The sequence below is a fragment of the Thalia democratica genome, chromosome 8, assembly GCF_965202585.1.
Source record: "Thalia democratica chromosome 8, ktThaDemo2.hap1.1, whole genome shotgun sequence".
NCBI lineage: Eukaryota > Metazoa > Chordata > Thaliacea > Salpida > Salpidae > Thalia > Thalia democratica.
This window is the reverse complement of record NC_139172.1, coordinates 24,979,197-25,002,088: the sequence shown is the minus strand read 5'-3', so window position 1 is coordinate 25,002,088 and position 22,892 is coordinate 24,979,197. Positions and strand designations below refer to the sequence as shown.

General features: G+C 27.3%; 2 protein-coding genes across 2 annotated transcripts; one reads left to right on the top strand and one right to left on the bottom strand.

Moving 5' to 3' along the window:
- The first annotated feature begins 3,341 nt into the window (after window positions 1–3,341).
- LOC145843058 (dehydrogenase/reductase SDR family member 11-like) lies at window positions 3,342–6,023 on the top strand. Its single transcript, XM_082950525.1, has 5 exons — window positions 3,342–3,473; window positions 3,714–3,888; window positions 4,647–4,795; window positions 5,367–5,515; window positions 5,876–6,023. Exons 1-5 carry the CDS (start codon window positions 3,342–3,344, stop codon window positions 6,021–6,023), a joined length of 753 nt encoding a protein of 250 aa, XP_082806651.1.
- Window positions 6,024–9,781: 3,758 nt separating this feature from the next.
- LOC145843057 (kelch-like protein 35) lies at window positions 9,782–16,980 on the bottom strand. The gene is made up of 2 exons (XM_082950524.1): window positions 16,833–16,980; window positions 9,782–11,208 (listed from the first exon to the last, which is right to left on the bottom strand). Exons 1-2 carry the CDS (start codon window positions 16,978–16,980, stop codon window positions 9,782–9,784), a joined length of 1,575 nt encoding a protein of 524 aa, XP_082806650.1.
- Between the last annotated feature and the right edge of the window lie 5,912 nt (window positions 16,981–22,892).

The window sequence follows — 22,892 nt, the reverse complement described above, 5'->3', positions numbered from 1 at the left end:
TTTTTTGGACCGTATTATAATATATATATTGTTAGTTAAACGACAAAAAAAGCGCATAAAGTAGTTTAGTCCTAAGGCCTGGTGAAAAAAAAAATCAGTATTGTAAATATGGTGTAAATCTTTACAAAACTAAGCAGTCATCAGCTTTATTTTCAAAACAAGAGTTCGTCCCTAATAACTTACTTTATGTAAGATGATAAAAAAGCACATATGAATTCATACACGCATTAAGGTTTATGTATTATTTTAATTTTAATTATATTTAGAATGCGTACACGCAATTTTGTTATATATCCATTACAAATGAAACTAAAAAACATTAAATTTAAATAGAAGTGTTTTTGGTACAAGTAAACACACATAAGTAAAAAGGTTTATAGTGATAAAAAGTAATTAAAAACTATAATAAAAGTAGTAAATATAACTTTAAACCAAATAAAAGATATTTTCATAACAAATTTTATGTTAAAAACTTCAAAAAAAATTAATGTTATTAAATTGAAATTAAAATTAAACTTTTAGCTAAATATTAGTTAGCTTATAAAATTAGTAAAAAACTAAGAAAACTATCAAAATTTAAGAAAAGAAAACTATAAAACTTGTTTAACTTTTTATTACCAATCTACACAAATAATAAATATGTTCTCTAACATTTTAAAAGAGGACCTTTTGTTAATAACAAGAAATAAAAACGGTGTATTTTAAGTGTTCTAACTACTAAAATAACACTAGTTTTGTTATGGCTTAAGTTTATATTTTATGTTTTGCCATATTTTGGATAATAACGAAAGAATTTTGTAATACTTTGAGCGTTTTTATTAAGAGTTTTACTTTATGCTATCCTATCCTTTTAATAAATTAACATCCTATGTTTCTGATGAGAAAAAAATGTTTTACTAGCTACAATATAAATTATTTGCTAACTTCCTTCAATTTTTAAGTCTACTCAAATAAACTAAGTGTTTGCCTTTTATAGGGTTGTGAAATAAGTTAGAAATTGTGGTGACATAACTGCCATAAGGCTTTTTTCACATTGCTAATTATAAATACTTGTTTCTATAACAGCTTATTGAATAACATTTTATGTAATGAAATAAAAGCAGTTTATATAACACAAAGTAGCTTTCTCAAAACTGAACATACAATTTTGCTTTTTCAAATGAAAACCTAGATCATGGGTCGGCAAATTACGCGGCCAAAAGCAACTCTCAAAGCAAAAATCTGCGCTTACGATGCACTTCTAAGCTAAAAACGTACTAAAAAAAAAGTATTTGGTTTGTGTTTTAAATATTAGTAATTACTGTGCTAGTGCTTTATCCTTGCATAATTTTGTATATAGTTGGGCAGAAATAATATTGTTTTATTTATTACTACAACTATTTTAAATAAATGCGGTGCACAAAAAATTTTTCTATGTAATATAGTTGCGAGAATTTCTTTTAGAAAAGTTAGCCCATTTCTTACAAAAGGCTGCCGATGTCTAACCAAAATCGTTTTAAGGATTTTTTACAACTTAGTTTGTAAAAATGTTCTACTCGTAAAAATAAAAATGAGTTTTAAATAACTAGTAAATATAGTTGATATATGCCCTTTGTAGTTTTATTAAATTTTAATTTTTTATACTAAACGTAATTTTTTTTGTTTATTACATTTTATTTATGTATAAAACTTTCTAATAAAAAATAATTGGATTTTTGTGCTACTTTTTGGTAAATTAATTAATTTAGTTAAAAATTTCAAATGTAAAAATAAAGGTTTTTACTATTCTAGTACTGTTACATACATTAAACCTGTTGTGTTTTTTAGTTTTTCTGTATATAACTTTTAGTTGGTTTACTATAACTTTAAACTATTTTTACAATTTTTTTCAACTATTTTGCTCGTTTTTAGTTTTAAATTAATTTTTACAGTTAACAATTTTGTATAAAATTTCAGTTTAAATCTTTGTTTACATAAGGAAAAAATTAATTTATACTTATTTTTTTTATGCAAACAAATCTTCTTACATATATAGGGAATAAACGGAATTTGTATCTTATAATCGTAAACAAATAAGTAAGTCACACGTACATAAAAATTATTTATATACAATTTTAAAGTTTCAAAAAGAGGCTTTGGTAACAACTTGAACATAATACTCTAATGATATATTTTATAGAATGTACAGTTTGCTTCAAAATACTAATGTTACCTTAAAAATTATACTTTATAAGACTGTTATGTAAAAATGAGTTATAGACTTAGTGAATTAATGTTGAACGAAATAAGTTGTTACAAAAAAAAGTGTTCTACGCAAAATATTTTTATGAAAATTAATGGCATTTGATAAATGGACTAAGTTTATTTATTTTGCTACACAAAATTTGTAAAACAATCAGCCATAATTCAAAAGAAATTTATCACATTTTAGCGCAAAGCAACATTACAAGGCAAATAAATTAAAGTTTAAAACCTCATCTGACTTAAAATAAACAATTGTTAGTTTAACGGGCCTGGTGTTTAACTTCTCCTAAAACGCGTAAAGAAGCTTTCTGTCAAATCATAAATAATGCTTTGGTTATAAAAATAAATATTTGCTCGACTTTTCTAGTAAAAACCAAAGCGAAGGGCAATAAAACAATGCTGTGAAGTTTAATTTTTAAATACGAGTGTTGCTTATGTTTAGTTTTTGAAGCTTAATTAATTTAGTTTTAGCCTTCTGTTTAAGCGAAAAAGTTTAGTTGTATAAATCATCAAACGGTAAAAGTTTTATTGACTGAAAGGTTTTATTCACTGGAATAGATTTTTCAGTGAATTTTTTCAGCTTTGTTTAGGTCATTGACATAATTAATTTTTTTTTTTAAATGTTAAAGCTCTATTTCTACTATATTTTACAATTTAATAAAAATATCAAAGTTAATATACATGTTTAGAATAAAGTTTTTACTTTTAGCTATTTCTATTTGCTAATCAAACAATCTAAACAAAAACTAAATCTAAGTACTATGAAATAGATGACGTTAGTTTTAAATATCAGAGTAAAGATTTGTATGACAAAGTGCTTGACTATTTAGTTCGACCCTAAATTCCATAAACTGCAGTAAGCACTTATTGTTGCCTCTTAAACCAAAAGTTTTTAGTAAAATCTAAAAATCTAAATTGTTTAAAACTTCAGGTTTTTAGGTAGAATAGTTGAATATTTTAATCATATATCTAATAAAACTAATTCATCAGCTGTTAAAGAAGATTAAAACCTAGTTTCTTTTAATAAAAAAAGAACTCTTAAAAATTTTGTTTTAAATTTCAATGTAAACAAAAACAGAGCACAATAAAACTTTAAATTTTACAAAAATTCATCAAACATGACCGACTTAAAAGGCAAAATAGCTGTAGTGACGGGTGCGAACAGCGGTCTGGGCGAGGAAATTGCAAAACAACTCGTCGAAGCCGGAATGAAGGTGGTAGGGTGCTCAAGAAACGAGGAAAAATTAAAAGTTTTTGAATAATTTATTATAATTATCTATACGTTTTAGCCTACGTTTTTTTTAAATCTTAGTATAAAATAATTTTTCAGACGGTTTCAGATTTCTTTTTTTTTCTAAAAACTTGCAACTTTATTCAACAATTTATTTTAATTATACGTAAACATACTTAAAAGATGGAAAAATTATTTTATAGGTGAAATCTTTATTATTATTAGTGATTCATAAAACAATTTACAATAACTCTTCCAGGCGGTTGCGGACAAGCTGAACAAGAAGGGTCCGGGCAGAATGTTCGCGAGGCAGTGTGACGTCAGCAACGAGGATGATGTCACGAAGCTGTTCAAGTTTGTCAGAGACAAGTTTACCACTTTGCACGTCATGGTCAACAACGCGGGTTTGGCGCACAACGCCCCGTTACTCACCGGTGACGTAAAGGTAATAGTTGTTATTTAGATATATAAACTTATATATATGTATAAATGTTATTTAAAAATAAAAAAGTTTTTCTTAAGTTGATCTTAATCCGGTGACGTCAAGGTTTGTGACAGTTAAAAAGTGTTCTGTTTACGTTTTATTTACAAAAAATTTTAAAGTTATGAAACACTGAACTTTGGTGTGTTTAATAAAATTTCAGTAAAGAATGCTTTTTAAAATTATTTGATTTGCTGCTATAAATACAAATATATCAACGATTGTAGCTAGTACAATGTTTCTCAGAGTCGGTTTTTACAAGCACTAAAAAAATAAAGAGTTAAGAGTTCGACTTTTATCAAAAATTGCGTATTTCTACCATTATGTTTTTTACCTTAAAAGATAGATAAAAAGGTATTAAGTTGAAGTATATTATTTATAAAGCTATAAAAATTTAAATAACATTAAGTTGAGACACTTTATTTTATCATTAAAAGCTTTTTTTTAATTTGTACAATGCTAAAAAAGTTTTGAATGACTAAAACCAATAACTTTTTAAGTTAAAAACAAAAGTTATGTAAAGTACCTAAGTTTTTTATAACATTTAAATACAGTTAACAATTATAGGTACTTTTTAAGCAGTTTTGCATATCCCTTGAAATATTCCAAAATTTATTTATGCCATCAAACTGGCTTTTGTACAGCTTGTTTATGAAACTCTTCAAAATATAAACTGTAGTTCATAAACCTTAAATAAACCGTAAAAATTAGTCAACTCATTTAAGGATTGGAGGAACATGTACGAGGTGAACGTTTTGGGCTTGTGCATGTGCACACAGCAAGCCTGCCAACTCATGAAATCAGCCAATAAGAAGGACGCTGGTCACATCGTCATGATTAACAGTGTCGCCGGTCATGAGGTGGGTATCGTTTGTTTTGAATGTAAAAATGTATGGTAGCTACATTTAAATAATTGTTTGTTATTATAATGTTAAGCAAAAAGAACATTAATGTCAGTAAAACACTAGGGTAGGATATTTATAAAATAATTGAAAAGTAGTATTTGTTTTTTTTTATAGATACTAAGCATTATTTTAAAGCAAAACAAATTTAATCATTAAAATCCATAAGCAGCATGCGTGAAAACTTTAATACAAAATTGTATGTTTGTTTTGTTTAGCTGAAATTTTTGTATAAAAAGTTACTGTAATTTAAGAAATCTTAAAATAAAAGTAAACACTTATTATAGCTATTTTGTTTTACAATTGACGATTTAATTTTCTCGGGTAAATACAATAAAATTAGACTTGTTTAAACTTCTTTTTAATGCAATAAAGCTATCACCCATTTATAACTTAAGTAGAATGTAGAAGTCTCTGCACAAAAAATAATATTCTTAGGTGAAAATATAATATCTAAATACTACAAAGTTTTTTTATACGTTACTTGAGCTCTTTTGTAGTAAAGTAACTATGCTTTGCTTTTGCTCAGGTAAATTCCGCTGCAGCGTTCTACTCATCGACAAAGTTCGCAGTCACCGCTCTCACGGAAGGCCTGAGACAGGAGCTTCGAGCGGAGAAGAGCAGAATTCGCGTCACTTCAATCTCGCCTGGAATCATCAAAACACCTTTCATTTCGAAGTTAGTTCAGTTCAAACTTCATCTAAAAAGCTTTCGTGTAGTTTTTTTGTGAAAGCTATATTTGAAAAAAAAGTCTGTGAAACTTAGTTTAAATAATAAATTAAAGGAACACCGTAAACTATAACAGATGTATTCCATCAAAGATCTTGTAAGTGTTATGTTTAAGTTGTTGTGCAAATTTCTATTAACATTTGAAGGTTTACATTATTTATGTTAGTAGTTTATATAAGTTAGATAATTTTTTAAGGAATCAAAAATTATATCTATCAAAATTGTAAGTAACCTAAACTGTCTTTCACAAAAAACGAGCAACCAAGTCTTTCTCAAAATTTCTTCAAACTTTCGTGTAAAACGTTTCAGATTTCTGAAGGCAGACGACAAGACGGCTGACGAAAGAATAAATCAAAGATGGCTGAAGTCGGAAGACGTTGCTGCTTCGGTCGTGTACGCTCTCAAGACTCCGCTGCAGATGGACGTTCATGACGTCATCATTAAACCTAACAATTAACAAAATGTTCATATGACACCTCTTATTTTCGTTTTTTTTTACTCAAAACTGTTATTTTGTTGTTGGTTTACCTATGTTTTAGCTTTCTAAATGAATAAAATTGTATCTTTTTGAAGCATGTATAAAAACTGTACACTAGTATTTAATTAGATAAGAGCTAGATAAATTTTTCAAAGATAAAAATTTTTAGATTGAATGGAAAGTTTGATCTTAACTAGCAAACTGAAAAAAAAAATTATTGGCTATACAAATTTAACTATGAGGTGTTGCCTTTTTTTAATATAAATAAGTAGGTAGAAATTTGAAAATATATTAACAGTATATCTTTTGCCGAACCAGTGTTGTTATTAAAAAGAAAACTCTGTGCTAGATTTTCCTTTTGATTAAAACAAACACCTTCAGCAAGGTTGCTTTCTTCCAACCATACTAGCTTGTTGCTCACTTTTTCTAAATGCACGAGATTTTTAGGTCCTCAACGCTGCTCAAAAGTTAATGTAGAGAACTGGTCTACTGCAGTTTTAAAATATCTGACGGCTTAAAACTAATAAAACATTTAATAAATCGTTTAAAATCAATTACTTTAATCAAGCCTGAAACTTTTTATTTAATGGTACGCAGTTTTATCTTAGTATTCTCTTTTTGTACAAGTAACTTGATAACAAGTAGCTTAAATAGGTTTCTGAACTATATATTTAAAAAATAACAAACAAGTTGTTTATATAACTAAATGTAGTAAGAAAATTTATAATAAAACTAAAAAATTATTTTAAAACGTTTTTGTTTACTACAGTCTGTAATTAAAATTTGATAAAGAACATTTCATAGTTATCAAATATTTTTACTTATACTTAAGACGAAAAAAAAAAAGCACTTTATATTGAAATATGTTTAAGCAAAAAATTACTTTAGCTTTTTAAAGTCTTTTAAACAGTAAAATAAGCAAAAACCCTAAAGTGCCCAATACGGCCTCCTTAGAAATTTTTTTAGTAATTTAAGGATCGGCCAAAGGAGGGCTCTTGCTGTTAAAGAGGCCGTAAGAGGTACTTGGGTACATATAACGAAAAAGTAAAAACTTACCTTAATGTTCTTGGGTTTGCATTTAAAAGCAAAAAGATCTTTTAGGCACTATTTACGGAGTATTTAAAACTTTAAAATATATAAAAGAAAGGATATTGGTTAATTTGTTATTATATATTCCAGTGAACTTGTTCCGCTAGAATCTTTTATTAACAAACGCTTAAATTTATATTTTTTAATTGTTATAATATTTTTATTTGTTTTTTAAATACAAACTTCTTTAAGTATTGCAGTCAATTATTTAAAAAAAGTTAAACATTAATCATGAAGCACTGATAAAATTTAACGTAAAAGTATTTCAACTTATTATAATTTTACCTTCTTTAAAAAAGTTATGACTTATTTTCAAGTATTTTTTATTTCTGCCATTAGTATTGTTTGTCTAGTTTTACAAACTAAACTAAAGTTTATTTTTCTATTTCTAAAAAGTTTCTCTACTACTATTTTTATTAAGTTTTAGGCTTAGACTGTATTTTCATTTTTATTTTAATAAACAAGTGTTTGAGTACATTATGTATAAAACTTTTTTAAGTAAACACATACCTTAATTAATTTCCGTTTAATTTTTTTTTCTGTTCTTTCATTTTATTGGTTGTTTTTTTTAAGAGTTAAGATTTAAAATTGTTTAGCTTGTAAGAAGTTGTTAAAGCATGTTGTGTACCTGTACGACTTGATACTAGAAAGATTTTTCGTACACCAGTTTTTCCTTAGACCAAACTTTTTGGGCGTTTTTTTTACCCTTCGACAAACAAAACATATAATAAGTTTTTTTATATAGATATGATTAATATACAGTATTGTGTTTTATTTTAATTGTCATTTGTTAGGCCACCGCTTTCTTTAAAAGCAATTTAATTAATTTTTAAATTTTATAAATGGTAATTTTATAACAATTTATTAAGCATCATCGCAGTGTGTTTATCTCTTAATTATCCACTTTCTGTAAACGTTTATGGTTTAATAGAATTCGAGGTGTTAAAAAGTTTATTTTTAAAAGACCATGCTTTTCTTTCTTTTTTTTTGGAAGATACTATTCAGCAGATAAAAGCCAATACTGTTGGTACTGTTTTTATTTTTGTGAGCGATATCGCCCCTTTGGAACGATTTTGGATTTTAGAAGGCAACAACTAATAAGGTGGTAGAAAGTAAATGACTAGTTAATTATTTACGTGGCAATTTTTGAAAAAGGTGAGCGTGTTGACTTTTAAATTTCTGTCAAGTGGGCGATTACGAAATCGAGCTTGGAAACCCTGGTCTACAAAATTGCGACAAAAACCAATGTTTCTTTAATAGAACACTTCAATAAAAAAAAAGGCTAAAGTTAACTTAAGCCAGGAACTTAGGCTGTTACAATAGGGCAGATTTTAAAACAAAAAAGTCTTTTTAAATAGCTTTCGATGTAATTTTTGAAAGTCTACAAAAAAGGATATACGTTTATGTACACACGAGTCGTGTTCATAAAAAAACTATAAAAGTTTTTGAACTTCATAAGTAAACTACTTAAACTAACTTGTACAATTTAATTGTTTAATGTTATTGAAAAATGTTTACTTATTAACAGTAGACTAGCTACGCACAAAAAAAACACGAAAGCTATTTTTTATCAGTTCAAGTAAGTTCTACTTGTAAATAAAGTAAACTTTGAAGAATTTAGTCTGTGGTATAGTATAAAATAGAAAAATTAGTGTACACATTTAAAGTATATTCAGCATAACAAAGAGTGAATTCATTTACTGTATAGCAGAAATGCCAAAATGCTTTGAAACGCCAAACGCTAGTTTGCTTCAGTGTCCATCGGCTATCTCCCAGCCAGACATGGTAAGAAGCGTCGCAAATTAAATATATCACTATAAAAAATCCCTTACAGTAGGGTTTTTAATCTCAAATGTAAATAAACTTTAAAAATAGTTATAATAATTAATTTTTAATCTTAGGATAGGTTTTTTCATTCTGAAGATATCAAAATAAATTTAAGCTAAAATCTTTTTAGTTTCATCATTTAAAACTGTGATTTATTTTAAAGCCACAAATTAATACTTTATAGTTATTTTTTTATAACAATTTTCAGGCTATAATTTACAACTCTCATTTGTGGACAAAGCATGCACAAAATAAAACTTATTTTTGTATACTGTAAGGAAGACATTAAATTATTTCTCTAAAAATGTTATCTCTAATTTTTATTGATTAATAAAGATACTAAAATATTCAAGTCTAATGTACCTGAAAAACTTATGTATTTAACTTGATTAAAAATTTATACAAAAAATAATAGTAGTTAATAAATAATAATGTTGAATAAAAGGTTAAGTTACAAAAAAAAATGTTTTTATTAAATAGTTTTTCTATTATTTTTCTAAAACTTTAAGCCAAAAATAATTTAAGAAGAACTTCATTTTTTGTTAATGAAAAAAATAATAAGGTAGTATGTAAAAACATTATTATAAACTGTTTCAGTTTTACAATTAAGGTGTTAATATGGATTTAGTACATTATAAACATATGTCAGTGTAAACATATGTCATTTCTCATTTTAGTAATTTTATAACAACAAAAGTCATAAAGATTAGCTTATGTAATTTTATTCAATGTAAAATATGAGAAAAAAAAGCTATATTTTGTTACTTTAGCTTTCTGGTTACTATAGCAATAAAATAGCTGTAATTAGTGGTTTTCAAAATTTACCATTCCTGCTCCCAGCTGTCCGCTACGTTAAACAAAGGTATCTCGACGCAAGAAAACCCCGCCAGCTCTTCGGCGACTTTTTGCGGATGCTCCGAACTCCGCCACTTGTTCTTTTCAACGTCGTACCAAACCAGCTTGTCGGACGAACAGACAAACACTCTGCCCTCACTGCAAAACACGCCTCTCGGTTGGTCGATCTGGACCGCGCGCAGCGAGACGAACCGAACGCCGTCGAAAACTTCGCAGGAGTTCGTGCCTATGACGTACATCTTGTCGTTGGCGACCACCGAGCTGTGCCCACACTTGGCGGCGCACATATCGGGAAGGGAGGACCACCGGCCCGGCAGCACGTCAAACGATTCGACGCACCTCAGAGGGCGGAGGGAGCTGTCGGCGCAACCGCCCGTGACGACGACCCTTTCTCTGAAGAGCGAGCACGCAGCCAGCGACCGCGCCCGTCCCATCCCTCGAAGCTCCGTGAACTGGCAGTCGCCGGTGTTGAACTGCAGGCAGGAGCGCTTGAATTTTCCGAACAATTGGCCGCCCGTGACGATGACGCTGTTCATGAACCCGAGCGCGCAAAAGTCCGCGCGCGCGTCGACCATATAGGCCGCTAAGCTCCACGCACCAGCCGAGGGCGAGTACTTGCAAACTTCGGTCGTCGGCTGCGCGCCCGCAAACGGTATGCCAACAAAAACGTAAAGCTCGCCCTTGTAGTGGACCACTTTGTATGAGTTGAGGCCGTTCATGATGGTCGCAGGCAGAAATCGGTCGATTCTAAGCTCGCCTCGCTCGACGTAACCGACGCCGCCCAAAGCTTTGTTCCATCCTGGGTCGACGTGTGACTGGCAAACAAAAACGTTGTACAGCTTCTCCTGGCATTGCCTTGCGCGTTGAGGGCTGAAGACTTGACACTTGTTCGCGAGTTTGGTTTTGTGAACTTCCCTCAGCAGCTCGACGCATTCCGCGTTTTCAGAATAAGGAGGCGAGTCGTTCAAAAGCAGCTCCACGGTGTGACGCGACAGCGAGCCGAAGCGAACTTTCAGCAAAAGGTTTTTGGCGAATTGTTGCCCGCCGCCCTCTTGGTGGTGCAGCCACATTTTTGCAGCAATGTAAACTTCCACTTCGCAAGTGATCGCCAGCCGAGGGCTCGCCAGGATTCTCGAAACGCAGCGGTGGGCCAGCTCCAAAAAGTTTTTCGTTTCGACCACCATGGCAAAGCAGCGTTCAAAGTAGAAGGTGGTCGTCTCGCAGACGGCCGGCAGACCGAAGAGTTTGGAAAGCTGATGATGAGTCGCCACGTTTTCTACTTGCAGTTTGCTTTTGACAGCTTCGTACGCGCCAGGCGTGCAGATGCCATTCAATAAAAGTTTGTTTAGCTTTATGGCCGACACTAGCTCTTGGTTGGATTGCTTTGTGCTATCTGGAAAGTTTGCTATTGTTAAACAATTTTTTTATTAAAAAAGTCTAACTGAGTTTGGAAATACAAATTGTTTAAATATTTTAAGATTTTTGCATTATACCTATGTTTGGTTATAATTTAATGTAAATATTAAAAAGTCAGTGACATAAATTTCTATTATATTTTCTAGATAACACTCAAATTGAAATATAATATATTTAAGAGTTTTTTTTTGCCATATATTTACTGTAAAATGTAAATAAATTTTTTTAGCTTTAACTATCGATCGACGAAAAGTTATTACTTATATTGTTACTTATCTGCGAGCTGGTTATTATCTGACTCGTAGCGCGTTATAAATATATCGGTGATGTTATTTAAATGTTTAGAAATGACTTAGCTAAGTTATTTAGCTAAGTCGACTTAATGAAATACTAACTAAACTTAGACTATAATTTAATGCTTAGCCTAATTAAATAGTTAGATTGTTAGAATGCTTAACTAATTGTATATAAAGAAATCGAGTTCTATAAATAAAAGCTGATTTATGATGAATATAAACTGCGATAAACACATTAACAAAGCATAGCAAACTATACAAATGACTACTTCAAATCAAAGTTCATATAACAAACAGTCGCCTTCGTACAAGAAGTACGAGGCGAACACAACTTTTTAAGCACGATATGATATTATTACAAGCTAAAAACTAGACTGGCCAAAAAACTCGTGCTTTACTTAACTTAAGCATTTTTAACTTTTAGAGAAAAGGAAGAAAAGAACAGTGCTAGCTGTTACATAGCCATTAAAAAATTACGGCTTTAGCATAAGCATATTCAAATGGGAGCGGGTTAGAATCGCACGGCGTCAGTATTGCATGGTGCATCACTTTTTGCAAGATGCGTCATTTTTTCTCGGTGAGTCACTTTTTCAAGGCGTCACTTTAGTACGGGGGGTGGTTTTTCACGGCGTCATTTTAGAAAAGTGGGTTATTTTAGCACAGTAGGTCACTTTTGCACAATGAAAATTTTCTGCACACCGTCATTCTATCGCAAAGTGTCATTTTAGCACGACGTCAGTTTAGCACCGAGCGTCATTTTCGCACCATTTTTTGTTCTTCTGTATTTGCTTGAAGTGTCTATTTAAAAATTTTTTTTTTGCACTGAGCGTCATTTTTGCACAAACCAAACCTTTTTAAACCTTTATTTGAAAATATATAAATAAAAGAATTATAACAAAAAATATTTAGAGCTTTGTACTATATAAAACACGTTTTTTAAAATAAATTTAAAAATTAAAATTATACACGCTTTAGATTCGTAGAAAATTCAAGCTTTATTTACAAATTTATTTAGTAATTATATTAATACTTTTTTTATGTAGTGCTAAATTCTTCAGAAAACGATGTAAAAGTAAGTATATATAGCTTAACGGACAAATATAACTAAAATGAATAATTAAACACTAAATTTTATTGAACATTTTACTAGTATAGATATTACAACAATGTATTGTTTATGAAATTAATTATTCAGTTTTTTAAAATAAAAATGTTACAAACTTTAAAGCAATGTTGAATTTACATCTGTAATTAAATTTCTAATTATATAATTTAAAACTTTGATATCAAGTATTTAAACAAAAAACTTGTTTTACTGTTGTAAAGTTATAGTAGCTTGATACATTTGTTTTAATATTTAAAAATTCAAGTTCATGGTATAAAAAAAAAGTCTTAAATTTTTTTTTTTTTCATTTCACGACTTATCATTTAAGCTATACTTATATTTTGTGTAAGTATAAATCGTATATTTATGTATACCAAGGTTTCCCAAACTTTTTTGCAAATGGCCCCCTTCAACAAGATTACTTATAAACTACCATAAAAACCACCTAAGACCTTTTTTTTGCTCTTCATCTGCAACTCGAGAATCTCCAGTGTAAGTTTCTAAGCTACCAAAAGGAAACCCAAGACCTTTTTTTTGCTCTTTATCTGCAACTCAAGAATATCTAGTGTAAGTTTCAAATTATGACCTCATGGCCCCCCTCTTACCCCTTTGATGCTCGTGGCCCCCTGAGTACCTGTCATGGCCCCCGAGGAGGCCACTTTGCCCACTTTGGAAACCCTGATGTATACCCTTATCGTATATTTATGTATTTAATGATACGCTAAAAATAAACAATGAGCATTTTTTCAAAGTTACGATAATATTTTTAATTGTTTTTATGTAATTAAATTTTGCAAAAGGCGAAGTATTTTATTAGTAGTAGAGGCAATAATGATAAAAAAGTTAAACAAAAACTTAATTATCAACTACTATCAACTAGGTCCTAACAAAGGATCTAGAACTACATTTAACGCTTTTAAATAGTCCATTTTTGTTCTTATTGTATATTTTAGTTTTTACAATTAATTTAATTAGTTTTATATTGATCGTATCTTAAGTTTACTCGTATTTTCTTTAGTTAATAAGTTTTGTAAGTTTTTTTTTTTTTTGAAAATGATACTAGTTAAATTTTAAGAGCACTACTCAATAATAAAATTGTTACATGGAAAAGGTATGGTTATTAGCAATAAATAGGTACATTAAATCATGTAAATATCTAATTTACATTCAGTTTATACGAAAATTGCACAAAAAACTGGTATTTCAGTGTCAATGTTAAGAAAACTTGAAAAGTAAATTATTAGAACAATGATAAGATCAATAGATATAAAATATTTAACCAAGTGTCAAGATTTAAGTGTAAATCGAGAATTTTTTTAATTTAAACCCTTACTGTATGATGTTGAAAAATTTTATAGAAAGGTTCTGTTAGAACAATTGAAAATGGCAAGAAATCAATTTAATACAGCTAAAAATAATGAAATGGAAATGTTAGAAACTATTTTCACCAAATTTAGTATTATCCAGTATCATCTACTTACGTGTTCAATAAAGGAAAAAAGTATTAATAAAAAAATATAGGATAAAAAACTAAGACATAAAAACAAAATTAACATCATTGTGGAAAAACCAACGTAAAAGTAAAACCCCAAACTGTATTATAAACAACAGTAATCATGAGTTAACAATTAGCGAAACTTTTAATGAAGTTGTTGCAGAAATAATAAAGCTAAAATAAAAGATGTTATTCAAGATCATACAATTAAAAATTAACGTAAAACGAACAATTAGTTTTCGTACATGTTTGCTGTTTTTTAATAAAATCTTAATACTAAAACTTACTCAACACCTTTTTTATGAATTTATTTTTTAAGTTTAAGCATTTTATTTTCACGTTTAAAAACACAAAGCACTAAAAAAATGCTTTTGAGCGAAATTAAATTCAATACTTGTAAAAAATATTGCTGTTTCAAAAAATGAAGCATAACATTTTCAAGTTTTTTGGTTAATTATATTAAGGTTAATACTTGAAGACTTTCTTTTGTTTTACTTAACTATCTAGCCTTAAACAATTAAAACTCAGGAATTTTTCAACTGTTATAATACCTAAAATATATATAAAAAAAAGAATAAAAAAATTAAAATATAAAAATATAAAAAACAGTATAGAAATATAAAAAGTAAATACTTTAATTACAAAATCAATAAATAATAATACACCAAAAGTCTCTCAAAAAATACTTTATTTTGTTTTAAACTAATTTTGCTTCTTTGTACTCTTGAGTTTTTTTACGAAGTTTTGAAAAATCTCAGCTCTGTTTTATCTTATTTTAATATACTATCGTATTGATTAGTAATTACCCTTATTATCTTATCGTATTATTTAATCAGTTTAAAATGTGTATGATTAATAAGTAACAACTTTAAAACTTTTAGATTTGATATTTAATAGTGATAAAAAGAATACTGTTTCAACTACAAAGTGCTTTATTATTCCTAAAAGAACTAAAAGAACTAAAAGAAAATTAAGAAAAAGTTTTAATTCAAGAATAACTTCACAAATTTAGAATATTAATATTTGTTTTTTAGTTAAATATAGAATAAGTTTTACAAATCCCCTACATAAAAAGAGCGTTGAAAAAAAAGAGCTAAATTGACCCACCGTGCTAAAGTTTTCCATCGTACTATAGTGACTTCCGGTGCAAAAGTTACCAACTGTGCTAAAGTGACCAACTGTGCTAAAGTGACCAACTGTGCTAAAGTGACCAACTTTGCTAAAGTGACCACCGTGCTAAAGTGACGCTGTGAAAAAGTGAAGCATCGTGTTTAACAGTTCTTAACAATGACGCCGTGCAATATTGACGCATCGTGTTTATTAACGCCGTGCAATAGTGACGCACTATGCTAAATTGATGACCCGTGCTAAAGTGTCGCTGTGTTATTCTGACACCCAACCATTTAAAATATTATTTCAAATAATTTAAATTGTCATTTTAGCACATAATACAACTAACAAATTAAATGAGCGAACAGTGTGGTTTGAAAATCAAAGAGCAAAACAACAACAAATATAGGATAATATTTAAAAAAAAACATGATTGTTGCAAAACAACGCAAATTAAAACCATTGTTTAAACTGGTCGTCTGAAATAGTATTCATATCTATAAAGTTGTGATTACTTTTTTTTAAAATGAATTGCGACAAGAAGGGTTACTTTGGCTCGAATAGCTTTTTTTTTTTACCAAACTTTAAAACTCATTATTTTAGATTTCTTTAACGCTAACTTAGAAATTTTCGTTTTATTCTGAAGAACTTTCTTTTGCTTTGCTTTTCACAATAATTTCCATCGAATTGTGGTTTGACTTTAGTAGTGGGGGCCCTTTAAAATTTTAATGTTTTTTTTTGGTTTTATTCTTATTTTAGCTATTCTCCATTAATAAGATTTTTTTTTAACTTACTTATTAAATTAAGTCTTTAAAGATGGAAATTTTTTTTTTCCTCTAAACCTTTTTTTTTAATTTCCCAAAATAAAATTTTTCAAAATATTAAATGGCTTTACTGCAAATATATAATTTTTTTAAATAACTTTTATTCTCGATATTCTTATTTGAATAGTTTTATACTAAAGAAATATTAATTTTTCCACTTATTTTTATTATATGACCTATGCAAGTTTTGCATAAATTTATAGCACTTGAACGAGATACCTCGAATAATTTAAATTTATGTAAAACTTGCATAGGTCATACAATAAAGAAAAAATTGGAAAAAATGACATTTCCTTAATATAAAACTTAGTTAAATACGATTATTAAAAATTAAGATTATTTGAAAAATATTATATATTTGCAGTAAAGCCATTTGAACATTTTGAAAATTTTTATTTGGAGATATCTTTAAAAGAATACTTCCATCATAAAAAAATTAATTTATTAAGTTATTTAAAAAAATCTTAATTTATTATTGGAGAAAAGCTGAAATAATTAAAAAAATTATAAACAACACGTTAAATTTTTAAAGGGCCCACTTTAAATTCAAACGCCAATTCGATGGAAATTATTGTAAAAAGCAAAGCAAAAGAACGTTCTTTACAGTAAAAAAAGTTCCAAGTTAGCATTAAAGAAATTAAAAATAATGGATTTTAAAGCTTGGTAAATAGAATTTTTTTAAACCTATGCAAGTCAAAGTAACACTCGAGTTGCGACATCTGTTTAAACTCCATCTATTACTCGTTGTTCACACCATCTTGCACAACAAACCTCGTGCTTTTTTAAAACAGTTCAAGTTGAGAAATTGGTTTTCACCATTCATCTTGCAACGCTCCAAATGACAATTCTCTTGCTCTTCAAACCCGTTCATTTTCGCCTTCTTAGCAAAATTTTTGTCGTGCTGACGCTCTACTGACATATTAATATTTCTTGTAAGTATCTGATTGCAAAATATAGAATAGATGACTTTTTTAACCTAGGAAATTATGTCGTTTTAAGTGCATAAATTGTAAAATGATTAGACTGGTACCTCTCAGGTACATACACAGTTGTTGAGTTAGTGTGCGTACTTAGGACGAAGGTTGTAGGGTTAAATATAAAAATATCGTGTATAATAAGTTTTGTTAAAATATAAGAAAGTATTTCGTTTAGTATATATCTAGACTTTTTGTTATTAACCTTGATTTTTTTATAATTATTTAGTACAAGACTTACAGTTGTATCAAACTTTAGAACCACAGTAATTAGTCAAAATTTGTTTGAAAAATCTAATAAGCACACAAAATTTTGTGCAGTGAAAAATGTAATAACAATAACATATTTTAACAACAAGTATTTGAATCTAAAAGTTTTAAAAACTTAATGGTATTAAGCATATTTATTATTATTTATACAATAAAGTTTTACAGAGATGTTTAAAAAAGGTTAACAGACTCGTCAGCTGAATTTTTATTCATTTATATATATATATAAGTTAATAAATAACTATAAAAAAAAATATAAACTATTTTAAAACCGAGAACAACTTTTAAAGTAGTTTTTAAGCAAAGTTTTTATAAGTATTAACATGTAAAAGTAGTGTTCAGATATTAAAAAAAAATTTGCTCAGAAATAACTTTAAAACAATATTTAATAAAACATTATTCTTATTAACTTATTTCAATTTTTGCTTTAGCTGCTTTTTAATTACTATTTTTTTTTTATACAAAATAAGTAAAAAAGTGTTTTTTATATAAAGAATTTTAACACAAAAGTCTCTTCCCCCACTTTAGTTATTTTACACAGTTACACTTTGAAGATTTGTTTAGAGTTATTATTATTTATATTTAAGAAACCTATAATATTTCTAACAAAAACTTTATATTTTCTTTTAATTAATATAAGTTCCCTTTAGTAATTGACAACCAACGTTTTAAAATAAGGGGAAGTTTAAGTTTTTTTTTGACTCATAAATTTTAAAACACAATAATTTCTTTGTTCTTTGATTTTAAGTATACTTTTTACAGAGTTTAATGAATAGAGCTAAAAAAAATAAGTTTTTATTTTTAGTTTGGGTTTATTGGGTTGGTTCTAGAGCCCATAGAAAAAGTGGGACATTTTGGCTTTTTTTTATTCCTTGGAACACATGTCGAAAAACACATATGCTTTATAACTAATTTAAAAAATATTCTTTAGTGAAATAACTTTATTCCTTAGTGCCGTTTCTTAAACAAACTTAATATTTTTTGTTATATAGACTATTTTTGTTATTTTCAGTTTTGATTTTTAATAATGGGCTTCCTGCTTAGCCAAAAAAAAAGTTTTAAGAAAATCTAATTACACGGATAAAAACAAGCTCATAAGGGTTTTTGTTTAGTTCTCACAAAATATTAAAAAAAAAATAAAGTAAGCGTTTTATTTTACTTCAAAATGTTTAACAAAAATATTTTATATATTTTAGAGAACTTAAATTTTCTTAGAACTTTTTTTTGACTAAGCAGGAAGACCAAAATAAAAAACCAAAACTGAAAGGGTCAAATTTTAAACTAAAAGTGTTTTACCTAATATTAGCTGAGTCAGCAATATTTTTTTTAATTTTTTTCAAATTCTTTTACTTATACCCTTAGCCCTAACCCAACATATCCAGTTTTTTTTATTTTTTTTTTATTTATATCCTTAACCCTAACCCACATTTTAACTTTACCCAAACATATTAGAAATTGTATAAAAAATTAAATTTCAAAATGGTTTTATGCTAACTCAGCAAATATTGGAGAAACACTTAGAATTTTAATAAGACTCAAACTGAAAAAAAACAAAAATAGTTTATATCTCAAAAGAGATTAAGTTTACATAAAAAACAAAGATAATAAAGAATAAAGTTAATTCACTGAAGGAAAAAAAAATAATTAAAAAGTATGTATTTTTTGAGATATGTTCTGAGGAATAAATAAACTAAAATTTCCCACTTTCTCTATGGGCTCTATCGCAAACCTAACAAACTAAAACTTATCAAAATAACATATTTTATTTTAGCTCTATCATTTAGCTATTAAATTCAGTAAATTTACATTTAAAAACCATAGATAAAATAAACTATTGTGCTTTAAAATAATTAAGTCAAGAATAATGACTTAAATTTTTCCATATTTTAGAATGATTACTGTCTATATTTCATTGATTCAATAATAATAGATAAAAATTTTAATAGTAGGTTTAGCTTACTTTAAAATGACTTAATTGTAGCATAACCAAAACAACATTTTTGGATTTTTTTTATTATAAAGCTGACAGTTATTTTAACTTCCATAAAACAACAAGAAGTTATACTTTTATATGAAAAAATTTTAAAAGCTATAAGCAATAGGAGAACTTAGGTGAATAATTGTATTATATTTAGACAAGCTTATAAAACGTAGCTATAGTTTCAAAAAAATTTACTAAGAAACTTTTCTGGAAGTTAAAACAAATTTAAAAAGCTATAAATAGTTCAGTTTAAATAAAATTGTCTATTGTGTAATATCCATGACTTTAAATTTATTTTATTAAAAAAAATGTTAGATAAGTTCTACATTTTTACAAATTACTGTCATAATAATGTTCTATAAACCTTAATTTAAAGAATAAATAACTACTTCTAAATAGTTAACAATCTAAAAACTTTGGTAAGAAACTAAAGTTAAGTTAAGTTTTTTTTTCAATAATAACATGTTTCATTGAGCTACTAATCCTAAAATTACTTTAAACAATACGTTTAGTTTGTTGTAAAAGAAAAATGTAAAAATTTAACACCTGATTTTAAATGATTATATTAAAACAGGTATTTTTACAAAGTTTATATTATATAAAAAAAATTGAAACATAGTTAAAAAAAATTATAATTTATAAAGCATAACTTGTATTTTACAAAACATTTAAAGTTAATAAAAAAAATTTTGTACTACTGAGACAAAAACCAACTAGTCAAGTGTTTTCATTTAATCAATAAAAAATATGGAGTAATAGCTTCTTTTCACAACAGTTATATATTTTATTTAGTATGCGATTAAATTTAATTAGTTTTTATATTTTAACAAATTTTTAGCAGGCTTGGTTTTACAAAAAGCTACTAAAAACAAATAAAAATTATTGAAAAAAACACAAAAAAAATTCTAAAAATTTATTCTGACTCCTTTAAAAATGTGAGATCAAAATAAAAGTCTTTACTATAAATTAATTTAGAAAATTCATATAAAATTAAACGATTATTCTTAGTACTAATACTTTGGCTAACAGAACAAAAATTAAACTTTAGTTTTTTAAAATCAATAAAACACTTGTGTTTTGATTTTTCATGTATAATTTTTATCAACTATTTTTATCCACTAAATCAAATTCTAATATATCTACAACAAAGTGAGCTTGAAAAATAAAATGAAACTCTCAAAAAAATTAAATGCTGTATGAACTTTGCAAAATGATGTTCACAAGAATTTTATTCCAATTTATAAAGTTTTACAATACCTGGGAAAGACTTTTATTACTTTAAGAAAAACCATAATAGTCTTAAAGTGAGTTACATAAATTTTATTTTAATAGTTATCCTTACCAAAAAATATATTGATTTGTCAATTCTATTTTAGTTTAACTAAACAAATTTTAGTTTTTTAATATTTTTTGAATATTTAATTGTGTATATCGTCATACTTTTACATACATATATATATTCTTATTATAAGCAGTTTTTTAGAAAGCAAAAAAAGTAAGAAACACATTTTTCTGATAGATATAAAAAAAGACAATTCTGGGCCGCCAAGTAGAAAAAACTAAAGTATCGATCCCTAACCTCTACGAATCTACTAAGAATAAAACAAATGTTTTTCGTCTACCAGCACTAATTTACTAGTTTATTTACATAAGTTTAGAACTTAGAAAAACACGGAATATGAATTATAGTTCAAACAATTAGAATATTTTCTGTTTAAAGTTTAAGTACGGCTTATGTTTGAAAATTTTAATAGGCAACAGATAGTTTTAAAGAATTACTGTCTCAATTTAATTTATAATAAATTAATGAAGTTTCACGAGGAAACTTTTTATTTTGTTGTTTGCAAATATTATTTGCTTCTTTATAGTTACATTTTTGTGCTTAAAATATTACTCAAAAAAAAAGGATAGAAGAAAATATTTTGTTGTTATTGTTCCTTTTTCTAATTAAGTGCAAAGTGTGTAAATGTTATAGTACTTTTTTCATACTATTGTTTATAAAGTTTAAATTCACTTCTTTATAGAGTAATAAAAAATATATAATATTGTTTAATAATAACAACAAATTATGCAGTTTCCTTTTTTAATACAAAAACACATGTTTCTGTGTGTTAACGGATTAACACACTTCAACGGAGCTCTATAAAAAATAAGTGCTGTAAGGAAAAATAGAAGCTAAAATAAGTGTATACATGTGTCCATTAAAAAAAAATAATAATTGCTCTAGATTTTTATAGGTTAATGGTTAATAATAGATAAAAAACGTGATGTTAAATCCGACTGTTAAATCCACCTTGTTGTTTTATGTTTTACATTTTTACTTTCATATTAAACACAAACCCGTAATTTATTAAATATTTTAACTATTAAATACTTTAAACATCTGTATAAAATCTTTAATTTAGATTCCCGACTGCTCTTTTCAAAAACAATAACTTATTATCTTACTTATTATATTATAAATATGTAGTTTAAGTCACGGTGGTTCTATGTATGGCGCTGTAAATTAATTATTAGTCAGGGCATTGAAAGCTAAATAACAAGTTTGATTTTTTCTGCTTTTTTTTAAATTAAATTCTTTTTGCTTTCTAAGTGTATCTAAATTTAATTTTATTATAATTTAGATTTAACTAATACTATATTCAATAAAAACATATATTATACCAAGTTTTGTAGCTTTTAAAACCTTAACTATTGTTTAATCTATTAATTCAATAATTAATGTTTGTTGTTTTACTTTTTTATTCACAACTGATTACATATTACCTTTTTAAATTAAAGCGCTCTACTACTTTTTCTAAACATAAAGAAAAAGTTATCTAACTTTTTAGTATAAGTTAGCTAGCTTGTCCTAATGTATACATATGTAATAGCTTAATATGGTGACGTAATTATTAGATATTTTTTGAATGATTAGTAACCAGTAAATATTTATAGCTAGTACTTCCTTGATTTCATGTAAGTAGTTTATTTTATGATTTGTTATTTAATTTCGTTTCAAATTATGACCTCATGGCCCCCCTGGTGGCTCCTTTACTGCTCATAACGCCCCCTCTTTTTCCCTTTGCTGTTCTTGGCCCCTTGATTATCTGTCATGGCTCCCAAGGGGGCCACTTGGCCTACTTTGGGAAACCGTGATCTAAGTGGTCTGTTTATAAGAACATTGATATCATTTATACATTTTTAATTTGCTCTTCCCCAGCACAACAAACCATATCTTACATTGCTCATTAACAATAAATCAAAAAATAAGTCTAATGCTTTTTCATTTAAGAAATTTCTTGTTTACTAAATACACCAAATGTCTTTTGTAACTTTGTTTTTATAGTTTCTATGAGCTCTGACCAATTTAAATTTATGTATATATTTTTTTCCAAAAATTTATAACAATTTGTTCTTTTTATAACTGTGTAACCTGTTTTTACATTAAGGTACATACTTTTCCAAAAGCTATTTTATGATTGATGCAGAAGCATACTTCTGTCTAATCAAGGTTTAGCTTAAGTTTGTTTACCATAAGCCAATCTGATACTATGTACTGTATTAAAATTTTTAATTTAAGTTTTTAATTGTATTAAAATTTCTTTCATGGCCAATTTTGGAGCA

Coding starts and splice junctions, on each gene's coding strand:
- LOC145843058 (XM_082950525.1), top strand. CDS start 3,342: ATGACCGACTTAAAAGGCAAAATAGCTGTAGTGACGGGTGCGAACAGC. Junction 3,474..3,713: donor GAAACGAGGAAAAATTAAAA/GTTTTTGAATAA, acceptor TAACTCTTCCAG/GCGGTTGCGGACAAGCTGAA. Junction 5,516..5,875: donor AAAACACCTTTCATTTCGAA/GTTAGTTCAGTT, acceptor AAAACGTTTCAG/ATTTCTGAAGGCAGACGACA.
- LOC145843057 (XM_082950524.1), bottom strand. CDS start 16,980: ATGTCAGTAGAGCGTCAGCACGACAAAAATTTTGCTAAGAAGGCGAAA. Junction 11,209..16,832: donor CTGTTTTAAAAAAGCACGAG/GTTTGTTGTGCA, acceptor CAAACTTTCCAG/ATAGCACAAAGCAATCCAAC.